The sequence below is a fragment of the Centruroides sculpturatus genome, unplaced genomic scaffold (assembly GCF_000671375.1).
Source record: "Centruroides sculpturatus isolate CEXI.00-Female unplaced genomic scaffold, Cexi_2.0 scaffold2491, whole genome shotgun sequence".
NCBI classification, from domain to species: Eukaryota; Metazoa; Arthropoda; class Arachnida; order Scorpiones; family Buthidae; genus Centruroides; species Centruroides sculpturatus.
In genome coordinates, this window is record NW_019386734.1 from 3,005 (window position 1) to 16,360 (window position 13,356).

A 13,356-nucleotide genomic window follows, 5' to 3' on the forward strand; every position below is an offset into this window, starting at 1 on the left:
ATACTTGCAGACTTTGTACTCGTTTGTATCCTTGCCCAATTTGCACAATCTGGCGTCAGGCATTTATTGAAGCTACTGGGCATGGTTAAAACTCAAGACAGCGTAAGCACAATTATTCCAGATATTACAGGTTCCGACAAGTAAAGAATTTTTATAGTCATGCCACAAATAAGCTATACAGTATATTGATTATTGACCATTTGTGACATGCTATAACGAGCAAAAATTTAAAAAAACTAATAGGTAGGTTTAAAATTAATAAATACAAATGTATTCTGACAGTGAATGAGTTAATTATGCTTTCTATTTGCAAAACTCCTCAACCTTAACACAAAATAAGAAAAAAAGTGAATTTTTAAGAAATTTGCGGGATCTCCCGGGATAAGAAAAATTTCCCGGGATATTTCCCGGGTTAAAAAAACAACCGGGATCCCGGAATCCCGTTTCAGAAACCCTAATGAGAACAATGTAAAAAAGGCTATTTCTGAATATTTTGTTTCAAAATCGAAATCATTTTACAAAGACGGGATTAAAAAGCTACCATCAAGATGGGAAGAAATTGTATAAAATAATGGTGAATACATTATAGATTGAAATAAGATTTAATTAAAATTTTTTGTTGCTTTTTTTGTAGATAAAAATGCGCACGAATTTATGGACTGACCTGATAATAATTACATGAGTACAACTTATAATAAACCTTCACACAAAAAAATTTTATACGCTGTTACGTGTAATATTATCATCCTTTTTTTGCTGCTACTATAAAGTTTTATTTTTATGCTTACGGGATTTTCATGTATTAGATTTCAATCTTAACATTGTTTACAAATCTATAAATGACGAGAAACCTAAAGGTTACAGATTCATTAACAAAAACACACTTTTCCGTGAGCGTAACCCTCGTTTTGGAGATTCACTTTTTTACATCACAACGTCGTTCTACATTGTTGGTCTATACCAGTTTTTCTCAACCTCTAACAAATCGTCTCCCCCTTCACTTCAAAATTCCGATGCCGAGGGCCAAGGCTAACGCCAAATTCGTACTGCATTGAATAGACTAGTGACTAGTATAATGTTATTTGTTTAACTATTGTATATTGTTATTCGTTATATTGTACGATATAACGAATAAAATATCTAATTATTCTTAATATAATGTTCTACTATATCGCCCAGAAAATTGTTTTTCGCCCCAAAATATAAATTGTTACTAATCGCCTCCTCAACATGGAGAAACGCCCACATGGAGCGATATCGCCCCCGTTGAGAAACACTGGTCTATACCAATGATTCCCAAACTTTTTCGACCCGTCGCCCCCTTGGTTCAAAAAGTTATTCTCAACACCCTCTAATCCATTTTTTTCCTTGTTGAGGAAAGCTTAGAAATATTCTTAAAAAAACATTTCTACGAAATTCACACTTTATGTTCTTACAGTATATTGTTCTTCACATTTGAAAGCCATTAAACGCAATGTTTCTTCTTATTCGTTTTAAAAGAGGAAAGGAAAAGGTTGTCAGTAATCCCAATCTTTGCCTACGGTTACCGTTCGGAACCCTGCATCCAGTGCAGCCCACTTCTTTTCGCTTCCCTGGATCCACTAACCGACCTCAGCGGTGAGTAAATCTAGTGGTTGCGTTTGCGGAAGCGCCCACTTTGGGAACCACTGGTCTATACAATACAATGAAAAAACTACAATTATGTCAAAATTTCTTAAAAAATAAAAATTTATAATATATTGTCGCTAACGTATTCAACTTTAGCTTTCCGATCCATCTTGCAATGAAACGCTTTCATCGATCACACCAGAGCATGAGCCATAACATTCATCCACGATTACAATGTATCATCTTTTATTTCTTTTATGCGCATTCGCATTCTTACCATACAAAATTGTAAACTTTAACGGTGTCATTTACTATATAACAGTGATAACTATATTTAATATAAAATATCGCTGTAATAGGAGGCTGCACCTCGCACATTTCTAATTGGTGATATATGCTCTACATAACGAATTTCGGCTATTCTTACTGTATTACCTGTAGAATTATTAACGTGCCGAAAAACATGATATTGTGGGTAATTAGACGAATTGTTTTGAGATGTTCCTTAAAACGTATTATCAGTTCTCTATCTGTCTGGATTTCTAAATTTAAAACTAAAAATTATTCCATGCCTGTCCATTAAAGCTCACTTATTGTTTTCGTTATTGACAGCATTTCTGATGCTATAAGTTTTATCTAGGCTTATAAAACGTTTAATTTTATAGTAATTTTACTTGTTATTAAAACATAACGAAGTGATAGACTATTTCTATCTTTCAAAATAAGTCTCTTATACAGTGTTTTTCAACCTTTTATTTATCTCACGGCACACTTGAACCCATAATTAAATTTCTGCAGCGAAAATTTTCGCGGAAAAAATCACGTGATTTAAAATTGTGTTTGTAAACATTCTATCGCAATATTACTTATCACTTAATCTAATTGTTTTTGTTTCTATTTTATGGGAATTAAATAAAACGGTATTGTTGTTTTTTAACATAGCAGCGGGTCACAACAATAGTTATTTAAGTTAAATGTTCATTTACATAAGAAAAAAATTTGAAATTAAATTTTAGTTTGCATTTAAAAGTGGCACGATATTTGTCTTTAGAAACCTGACCAATGTCCTGCTATTTCTAAGTTAAAATAATCTGAAATAAATATGAACAATCGTAGATGATTTTCAATTTAAAGAAAATTTTATTTTAAATGAAATAACCCAGTGTATGTAGTTTTGCTTAGAAATATTTATTTTTCTTACATTACGTATACGTTTATTTATTATAACAATAAAAACTCGTATAATCAATTTAAGCAGATTACATCCTTTCCCAGATAAACAAAGCCTAATGAGAGTCGGCGGTAGGATGGGCAATTTATAGTTCTGATGCCTAAAAATAACAAGTTAACCCACTTAATTATGAGATATTATCATCTGAGAAATTTGCATGTTGGTGCGCAGACATTACCTCCTCAGACAATAATTCTGGTTTTTAAATGGAAGAAACCTGGCTAGAAGGGTAGTACATAAGTATATTGTTTGCTTTAGAAATAAACTCAAAGGCATGGAAGAAATCCTAAAAAATCTCTTTTCGGAGTGAGTCACTCCAAGCCCCCCTTTAAACATGTAGGGATGGATTTTTGTGGCCCTTTCTTTATTAAATATAAAAGACAAAGAAAGGGCACCTGTCACAAGTGCTACGTTGCAATCTTCGTTTGTCTTGTGACTAAGGCAATTCACCTCGAAGTAGTTACCAACTTAGCAACCGAAGCAATGATAGCAACCTTGAAAAAATTTTTCAGCAGAAGGGGTAAAAGTGCATTTGGACAGATAATGCCACAAATTTTGTGGTTGCCAGTGCGGAGTTGAAATGCCTACATAGCCACGTAAGAGAACCCCCTGACAGTATAGCTGATTATCTCACCAGCGAGAAAGTCACTTGAAAGTTCATATCACCCAATTTCGGTGGGCTATGGGAAGCGGGAGTCGAGTCCTTCAAACATCACCTAAAAAGAACCGTGGGTATTTCAATATCTGTTGTGATAGTATATTTTCTTCCATCCTCCGAACATAGCCATATTATTTGTTATGGATATAATCGACTATAGAGTTTTGATAATTCATTTTTTCTCCTAATTTTTTCATTTCTTACTTTATCTAGTTATGGACATCGAGCGGATCTTCTCAAAAAGTCCATTTCTGTTTCTAATTTAGATTTAAATTTTGAATTTAATACCCACACTTCTGCTCCGTATGTTATCACACTTAAAACTAATGGTTTATATGTGTATGTTTATTTTTGTTGTTTTAAACATTTGTTTATGCCATAAGATTCCATTTAGCATTCTTATCATAGATCTTCCTTTCATAATTTTGTTCCTAATTTCAATTTTCATCCGACCATCAGTAATTTTTGTTCCTAAATATTTAAATTCCTCACATCTTTTAATGAGTTCAATTTTTCCATTTTCCTCCGAAACTAAATTACGTACATCTTCAGTTCCAATTACAATATAATTAGTTTTTCCCATATTTATATTTAGTCCCCAGTTATTGTATTCTTCTTTCAGCTTTCTTGTCATATATGTTAAATCATCATAATCGTCAGCTATAACTAATAAATAATAATGTATATACAGTATTGTCTCCGACCATTAGACCCATACCACTACATTTTCTCTTCCATATTTCTATATGGAAGAGAATGTTGGGGAAATACAACAACCTTGGCGTAAACCTTTAGTAACCAGAAATCCATCACATAATCTTGTTGCTATTTTAATTTTAACAATAGAGTTAGGATATAATTTTTTATATTATTTATTATTTTCCTGTTGTATTATTCAATACTTGCCATAATTTTTTAATTGAGAGACTATCGTATGGCCTTTTTAAGTCAATAAATAATAAATGTGGAGTTTGATTTCTAGCAACTTTTTTTCTCGATTATTTGTCTAACACAGAAATATGATCAAGTGTGGATCTACCATTCCTAATACCCGCTCGTTCCTCATTTTCCATAACTTTGTATTCCTCTTATAAATTAATTTTCTATATCTTAAAATTCGTAGGTTCGAATCGTATTTCAATTTAATTTGAACTTACGAAAAGAGAGATTCTTTCGCTACACGATCGACTTAAGCCATTAAAGTAGATATTTAGATAATTGCACAAATCAATTTAATATTTTATTGTATAGTTATCGTGTTTGTTGTTATATATATAACTCTATATTGTTATTTTATTTGCTATTCTTATAATGATATTTATTTAATGCAGAGTTACTCTTTAATTTAAACTCGCTTGTGCATATTATAAACAGCAGTAATGGAAATTGTCTCTGAAGACAAATACGCTTTCTCCGAAGTGTACAAAGATCGAAATTTCACCATCAATTATCGAAATGTTCTCAATAATATGGTAGAAATAGAAGAATTTGTTTCGCTTTGCCTGCATCAAATATTTCGCGATGGTAAGTTTAAATTTAAATAGCAATTCACGCTGGTAAATATTTCTCTAATGAAATCACTTAAATCTATTAGACAAAGAAAAATTCACAAAATCAAAACTTTCTATTATTGAATTATAGTCATAATATAACCACAAAGGTAAAAACGAATAATAATTAAAGACTTTACGGAATAAATCACCTAATAAGTTTCTAAAAAATAATAAAAGCAAGTTCTTTTATCTTTTTCAACGTATCTATTTTAGAAATAAAATAAATAAACTATTTATTTTTGTCATTTCCAGTATTTGTTTAAAATTTCTATGAAAACCCACTTCAATATCGTCAAATGTCCCCTGACGAGACTGATAACTATATATAAATACAAAATAATAAGTAAAATTTTATTGAAACAACAGATATTTTATAGATTTAGACAAATTACGCTTCGATTAATTGTTTACTTGCCAAACATTTTTATTTTATTTTTCAAATATAATAATAACAATTATTTAGTTTGTGAAAAAAGGGCTGACGAAATTCGTCAGCCCTTTTTTATAACGAAATATTTTATTTTTAATTTTTCTGGGATTGTCACCGGAGAACTTTTAGCAGAGGCGTAGCCACTAAAGAAAGGTCGTCTCTGCTGTGAAAGACTGTTGTTCCTGGTGATTGGACAAGGCGAGAGTGAAGACATTTTCAGTCTTTTTTTAGGTATTTTTTTATTAAAATGACAATTATATTAAATATCGTTAAAACTTAATAAACTTGCTCTTGTAATGAATGAGTCACACAAAAATCAATATAAATAATACACATTTTAATGATATACTTCAACGAAAATTTTAAGAAATTTATATTGAAATTTTTTAAATTAATTATTGCACTACAAGGATATTTTTTATGTTTTTATTTTAAGGATAATCTAGAATTTAAGATTGAAATTCTAATGAAACAATAAAAAAATTCATTTAGTGTTTTGACTCATTTTGAGAACTAAAGTAAATAGTCCTTTTCATTCTAACAGAAGCCTTTCGAGGCAAGAGAATTCTTGACGTAGGATGTGGCCCGACTGTTCACAGAATGGCAGCCCCGAGTGAATACTTCTCGGAAATTATTTTGTCTGATTATTCCCAGTACAACCGTGAAGCTGTTCAAGAATGGTTAAAAAACGAATCGTCGCCGAAAGATTGGGATACTTTGATGCGAATGGAAGCATTACTTGAAGGATATGGGTATGTTTTACGAATTTAATTTATTACGAATAAAATTTATTAAGTACAGTAAAACTTCTCTAACTCGAAGCTCCAAAGGGCAGGTAAAATCAACGTTTAATTTTCTTAAAACTCACGTATAAATACTGCTTTGTTGATTTTGCAGCATTGACAACGAATAAATAAAAAATAGTTTTGACCTTTCCCTATGTACAACATTTTATCAAATCCGGGTATAAAAACATTAGCATTATTTTTTCTAAATTGTCATTATTTGTATGCCATACATATAAAAAAGTCAATTACATAATAATCATATTAGTGTCGATGTTATATTTTTTTCGTGATATCTACTAAAGTGATTTACATTATAACGTTGGCATACTTAATTTAATAATTTATATGCTTATTCCCAATACTTATTATAATTAACTTATTTAATTTCATTTATTTATTTGAACAGAAACGTCGAAGAAGGAATAAACGAAATTAAACTTCGATTGAGACAAAAAATAAAAGAAGTAATTCCTTGCGATGTCTTGCAGAAAGACATCATTTCCTCGGACGTCGGAAAGTTTGATGCGTTGTTTACCTCTTTGTGCTTAGAAGGGGTTTGCACCACATTAGAGGATTTTAAAGCGGCTGTTAAAAACTTTAACAATTACATCTTGCCAAATGGAGGATTAGTAATGGTAGTAATATTGAACGCTTCCTATTATTATCTACAAAATTGTAAATTTTTAGGTCTTTCGGTAAGTCAGGAGTTTGTAAACGAAACACTGAAACAAGCAGGATTCATCAAAAAGCATTGTTATCTTATAGAAATCAATGAACAACATCCAGTTAGTAACTTTAGCGGTTACTTAATATTATCTGCTATTAAATCAAATTAAGAGAGTTTATAAATTGCTTACACTTAAAGTAAATTATACCACGTATAACAAACTAATTCATTTTTAAATTTTAGAATGGAATATGAATGTATTAATTTTAATATGAATAAGATAAATGTTCGACGCTACAATATAAGCTATCTAAAGAAAAAAATTTAAGCATAAATATTAGTATTAAGAGCAATAGTAATACAGTAGACCCCCCCTATAACGCTTAGATACGTTCCACGTTAATCGAATTTTACGTTGTAGGAATGATTAAATACATGAGCCAATCGCAGCCCGATAGGTGTGAAGTTTACGGACTAAGGCTGTTTGAAAGGTTTTCTTCTATAAAATTAACCGATTCTAGACTAATTCCACTCAACATTTCCAAAACACGTATAACTTTTTGGGAGTAATCCGTATAAACTATGCTATAAACAAAAAATTATAGGATTACTTACCGAGTGTGTACCGTTCAACTACGCCGTTGCTTAAAGCTGGTTTTCATCGCGGAACAGCACATTAAACGGCGGCCGCGATTTCTAACAACTTATTTTTCTGCGAAGACTTCGTTGAACTTTGGAGACATCATTAATATAAATAATTTTTATGGCCGTTGAATAAGAAGTGTTTCTTTCACAAGAAATGTATAAAATTAGTGCTGTATTAGACTTACGGTACCTAATTTACATACTGTACAGACGATAATAAACTCAACTTACTAGCCTAAAATCTCCGTAGCGTGTTGCCAGGCGGCAGAAAGCATATATATAATTATAATAAAGTTACAATAAATTAAGTTAATATATAATTATATATACAGTACCTAATTTATATATAATTTATATATAATACTGTACAGACGATAGCAAACTCAATTTAGCCGCTCCGTAGCATGGTGCAGGGCGGAGGAAAGTAGTTCGGCTGCTCATCCACTATTGGTCCAGATTCTATCAATCTTGTCGCGAAACGAGTCGGCCACAACGTTTTAGGAGCTCCTTTATACGTATGTTGCTACAATTTTTTCGCTACGTTATAGGAATTTCTGTTATAGGAACGCACGTTATAGGGGGGTCGATAGTATTATTATTCTAACTAGCCCGGCGTTGCTTGGGCAAAATATAACAACAGCAAAGATTAAGATTATCAGATTATTCTGTACTTCTAACCATTCTACTATATCAGGGGTGGCGAACGTTTCTGTGTCCGCCTGCCATATAGTGAGCATAATTATCTTTTAAAATATTTATGCGTGCCGAAGTTTCGACTTCGAATAACGATATTTAAATAATTGAAACGAGTATGCTTTAATGGAACAAATGTAAAGAAGCCGATCGAAAAAAAAGGATGATCAGATGATAAACCGAAAGGATTATTTAAAAAGATGGTTGATAAACCGTTATCGTATGACACGATACGTGCCAGTTGATTTTTTCAACGTGCCATAGGTTCGCCACCCTTGTACTATATTATACTATAGTATTTGATTTACAAAAGTTATCAAACGTAACAGTTTGTCACACCGAGTGCCCTATCTAATACATTTTTTAAAAATTTTAAAAGCCCGTATTGTAGAGGAATAAAGACTTCTTTAAACGTGTTAGATTGATCATTCGGTGTGATAAGTTCAAACGTAAGATAACCTTTATAGTTATATAGCCGAACTTACCAGTTTTTTATCGGGTGCAAGAATGAAAACCGCTCCTCCGAAACTAATTAAAAAATGTTTAGATGGGTCTCAAAAAACGTTCTCGTGACGTACAGTACCCTAACTGTGTACTAAATTTCAACTTTCAACTCCTAACTGTTTGGGCTCTGTGCTTATTATTATTATTATGATCATTATCATTATCAACCCATTTCGAATATATTTATAGATTTAATGTAAAATGGATGTTTTACGTAACCCGATGCTAGAATAAAGTGTGAATAATTTAAGAATCACGAAATAGTTTTATTCGAAACAGAACTTCCTAACGTTCCTTTCTTCACAACTGTAGTTAAATTTTCACAATAATATCAGGATTGCTCGACTGAAAAGTGGACACGTCATATCTGATCGTGCAAAGTAGCTATCGATGGGCTACCTTACAGGTGAGTAAGCTCAATTTAGGCGAAGCGCGGGCTGCATTAAGTATTGGCGGGAATAGATGTTATCTTCAGTAATTGACAGATTAATGCTAAGTTGTCGGTTGTTCGGTTTTTAGTGGCTGAAGGTAATAGGAGTGCCGATATCTATAAACGAAACACATTTATAACGAACATTGTTTAGAATAAACAGTAGCGAATGGTTCGTGCAAGAGTTACAGACAAGGCAGCGAGTCAATTCAAAATAAACTAAAAGCAGGTCAGGCACACTAATCTCCACTGCATCATTAATCGCTGCTGTGGACGAACAATCGGAAGTGACAGACGAGCTACAACTCGCACACTCGCACAATTTGAGCAAAGAAAGCTTTGCTCAAATTCGTAGGCAAACATTCTTGTCGGACAGTAAGGTGAAGGATAGAATGGAAAAATTTTTCACTAGCAGACACAGGAATTCTACGCGATGGTATCGATCTGCTTGTGAGGCGCTGGAATCTTTGCCTAAACAAACATTTTTTTAGATTCGCAATAAATGTTTGCCAGTTCTGACGCGTGTCCACTCTTCATTTGGACGACGTTTAATATTTTACATTAATGAACTTTCAATTCTGCTATTAATTAGTTTAAGAACTACACACGAAAAATTTATTCTTGAAAAAATTATGTTGCGACAGTCGGATTTAATATTTGTTAGTAATATTCGGACAAAAGTGAAAAACAGTTGATAACAGATAAAATGTGAAAAGAATTTACTTGATACTAGACAGCTCGTGACCCATTTGGTAATTTACTAGTTTGTGACATCGATAACTTTGGTAAGCCGTCAGGTGAGCATTATCTAATAATCAAATTTTACAATAAAATATCAAAATTTTGATCCATATGGCCTCAAAACGCCATTAAGCATTCAAAATAAATGAGCATGAGAATTTACAAATCTATCCAGAATATCTTAACGCCTTTAACTACAGAATACTGCCTCGAAATGATCGACATTAAGAACGTTCTTTTCTACGTTGAATTTTTCCAAATATATCGACGAATATCGTCAGAAATTCGAGATCGCACTTTTTCTCGTTTTCGGCGTTCGATGGCGTCTGCACCAAAAATTTAAACATCTGTCCAGAAATTTTCAGTGCAAGGTACTGTCACGAGACTACACGAGTCAAAAGCATTCGTTCCTGTAATATAATTTTTGAAATGATAATGTCTTTTGCACTTCCATCAAGATCTGAAAAGCGCTGTTGTAACAGTAATTTAAGTTGAAAAAATATATCCGCAGCAAGTTTTTTCGCTAATATTCAAAATTTTTGACAGCATTGAAAATGGTCAAATTTGTTTAATGTAATTTGGTCTTGGGCTGCCATATGTAAATATGATTTAATTAATTCACCGTCGGTAAATGGTTTCCCCCTCCGTGGCTAATAAATTAAACTGTCTTTAGTTGTTGCTTTATTATCATGTTTTTATTTTTACGAATAGATTTCGTTGTGATGGAGCATTCCGTTTCAAACTTTCCAATTTTAGCGATCGTTCCTTTTCTGTGAGATTTGAATATTGTGTGGCGTGGTTAGTTTGGTAATGACGCTGTACGAAAAGAGTATAACATACTCTTTTCGTACATCCATTATGTCATTATATACAATACATAATACTTTGTCATTTAATTCCATAACCAAATAATATACATTCTATTCTGCTTTAAAAACACGACATTCGAAGTCAACTTTTCTCTTCTTATTTGGTCTTGAAGGTGACACGCTAACGGTAGTAATAAATAAATTCACAATATTTCAGAGCGCAGGGAAAGACAGTATTACCGCGTCGCTAAACAAAACTGACAACACTGGTATTCCACTCTTCCCCGAACTAGCGACACACAAGCAGCGCCACGTACTGTCATTATTCAAAACTTCTCAAATCGTCTATCGGCATTGCGTTATAGATGGTAACGGGCATGCCGCCGCGCCAAACAGCTTCGACAGTGGCTTTCATTCTGTAATTAGTTTGCGTAAGGGTTATAAACATTAGAAAAATAAAAAACGCTTATTTAAAAAAAAATAAATTATTGAAATCTAATAATCACTATTACTTAATTACAAAAATAAATAAACAAACGGAAAATACTTTAAAAATACAGACAATTTAACAATATTTAATGAAATTAAACAATAAAAAACAGATCGGCTATAAAAAAACAAATGCAATTTGATAACACCCTTAAGACAGTGGTGCCGTCTGAGATAAGAATGGCCGCGCCATTCCCATTTTATTTACTTGCAATTTTTCCACGTAAATACAATACTAACCCGCGGGCCGGATTGAAAACAGGCGACGGGCCGTAGTTCGCTGACCCCTGGCTTATAAAATCATAGTATTTATCACAATGCACTAAAGATGAACAAATCAGCGAATTTTAACATATTCAATATTAATATTAGCATAATATATAATTTTTAGTGGCAAATTTTTGAAATGATTCATCTAATAAAAGAAATTTCAGCCCTGTTATTTCACCTAGCACTAAGGACTTATCTGTCTTTCCTCTTTTGCTACGCCTCTATAAACCCGATAATACGAAGATAGGCAGATAATTATTGAACTTTCGTTTAAAATCGAAATCACAAAATATTAATTATATAATATTTCTATATTGTTTGTAATGGGCTTACTTCACATTTAATAAAGAAAAGTTTGTGAACATTTCTCGAGTCTCGAGTAAGTTGAGAAACTTTTAATATTAAATATAAATGGAAATATCTCAATATGACATTTTTTAATGCGGATAATTTAAAATCAATTTATATTCTGAGGAAGCTGATGAATTTTGTAAACCTCATATAAACACGTGGTTTTATTTTTTAATTTTTTACTCAAATTTTTTAACTCAATTTTTTAACTCAAATTGTGTTAATTGTACAATTAACACAATTTGAGTTAATGGTACAATTATCATTATTATCATGTCAGCGAAGAGGCAATAAGATATTTACTACCATTTTGCGCAACATATCTCTGCGAGAGCGGATTTTCGGCCATGACAAACACGAAAACTAAACGTCGTCACCGGCTTTGACTCGAAGATGACTCGAGACTGAAGCTGACCAAAAAGCAACCAAATTTTTAAAAGTTGTGCAAAGAAAATCGTGCACATTTGTCGCATTAAAATTAAATAACCTTATGTTATTTTCATTATTATTAGAATTGTATTTTAAAGGTAATGAATTTAAAAAAAAAAAAAAACTTATTCTATTTATCACTTGCTGTCTACCCACAGCTTCGCCCGCATTATATCGAATTTTCTCGTGGGAGTAAGATATTTTCTCGCAGTAAAATGTAGCCCAGTGTTTCTCAACGGGGGAGATATCGCCCCATGTGGGCGTTTTTCCATGTTGAGGGGCGACTTGTAACAATTTATATTTTGGGGGCGAAAAACAATTTTTTCGGCGATATAGTAAAACATTATATTAAGAATAATTGGATATTTTATTCGTTATATCGTACAATAATTAAAGAAATAATATTCTACTAGTCACTAGTCTGTTCAATGAGGTACGAATTTGGCGTTAGCCTTGGCCCTGGGCATCGGAATTTTGAAGTGAAGGGGGCGATAATACGTAACGGTTTCATTGAAGGGGACGACGATTCGTTAGAGGTTGAGAAACACTGATGTAGCCTATGTCCATCTCCAACATGTAAGCTATTGCCAAATTTTATTAAAACCTGTTCAGCCGTTTATACGTGAAAAGTAGGGTTTCTGAAACGGGAAACGGGATCCCGGGATCCCGGTTAAAAAAACAACCGGGATCCCGGGATCCCGGTTGTTTTTTTAACCGGGATCCCGGGATCCCGTTTCCCGTTTCAGAAACCCTACTTTTCACGTATAAACGGCTGAACAGGTTTTAATAAAATTTGGCAATAGCTTACATGTTGGAGATGGACATAGGCTACATCAGTGTTTCTCAACCTCTAACGAATCGTCGTCCCCTTCAATGAAACCGTTACGTATTATCGCCCCCTTCACTTTTAAATTCCGATGCCCAGGGCCAAGGCTAACGCCAAATTCGTACCTCATTGAACAGACTAGTGACTAGTAGAATATTATTTCTTTAATTATTGTACGATATAACGAATAAAATATCTAATTATTCTTAATATAATGTTTTACTATATCGCCCA

The 13,356-nt window shown here is 32.6% G+C and overlaps 1 protein-coding gene across 1 annotated transcript in view; it reads left to right on the plus strand.

Annotated features, from left to right (window-relative positions):
* Window positions 1-4,876: 4,876 nt before the first annotated feature.
* LOC111615693 (nicotinamide N-methyltransferase-like) overlaps window positions 4,877-13,356 on the plus strand; it is a 13,955-nt gene continuing 5,475 nt past the window's right edge. The window contains exon 1 of the mRNA XM_023357125.1: window positions 4,877-5,021. Within this exon, the coding sequence (XP_023212893.1) occupies window positions 4,877-5,021 (145 nt within the window). The remainder of the gene's footprint in view (window positions 5,022-13,356) is intronic.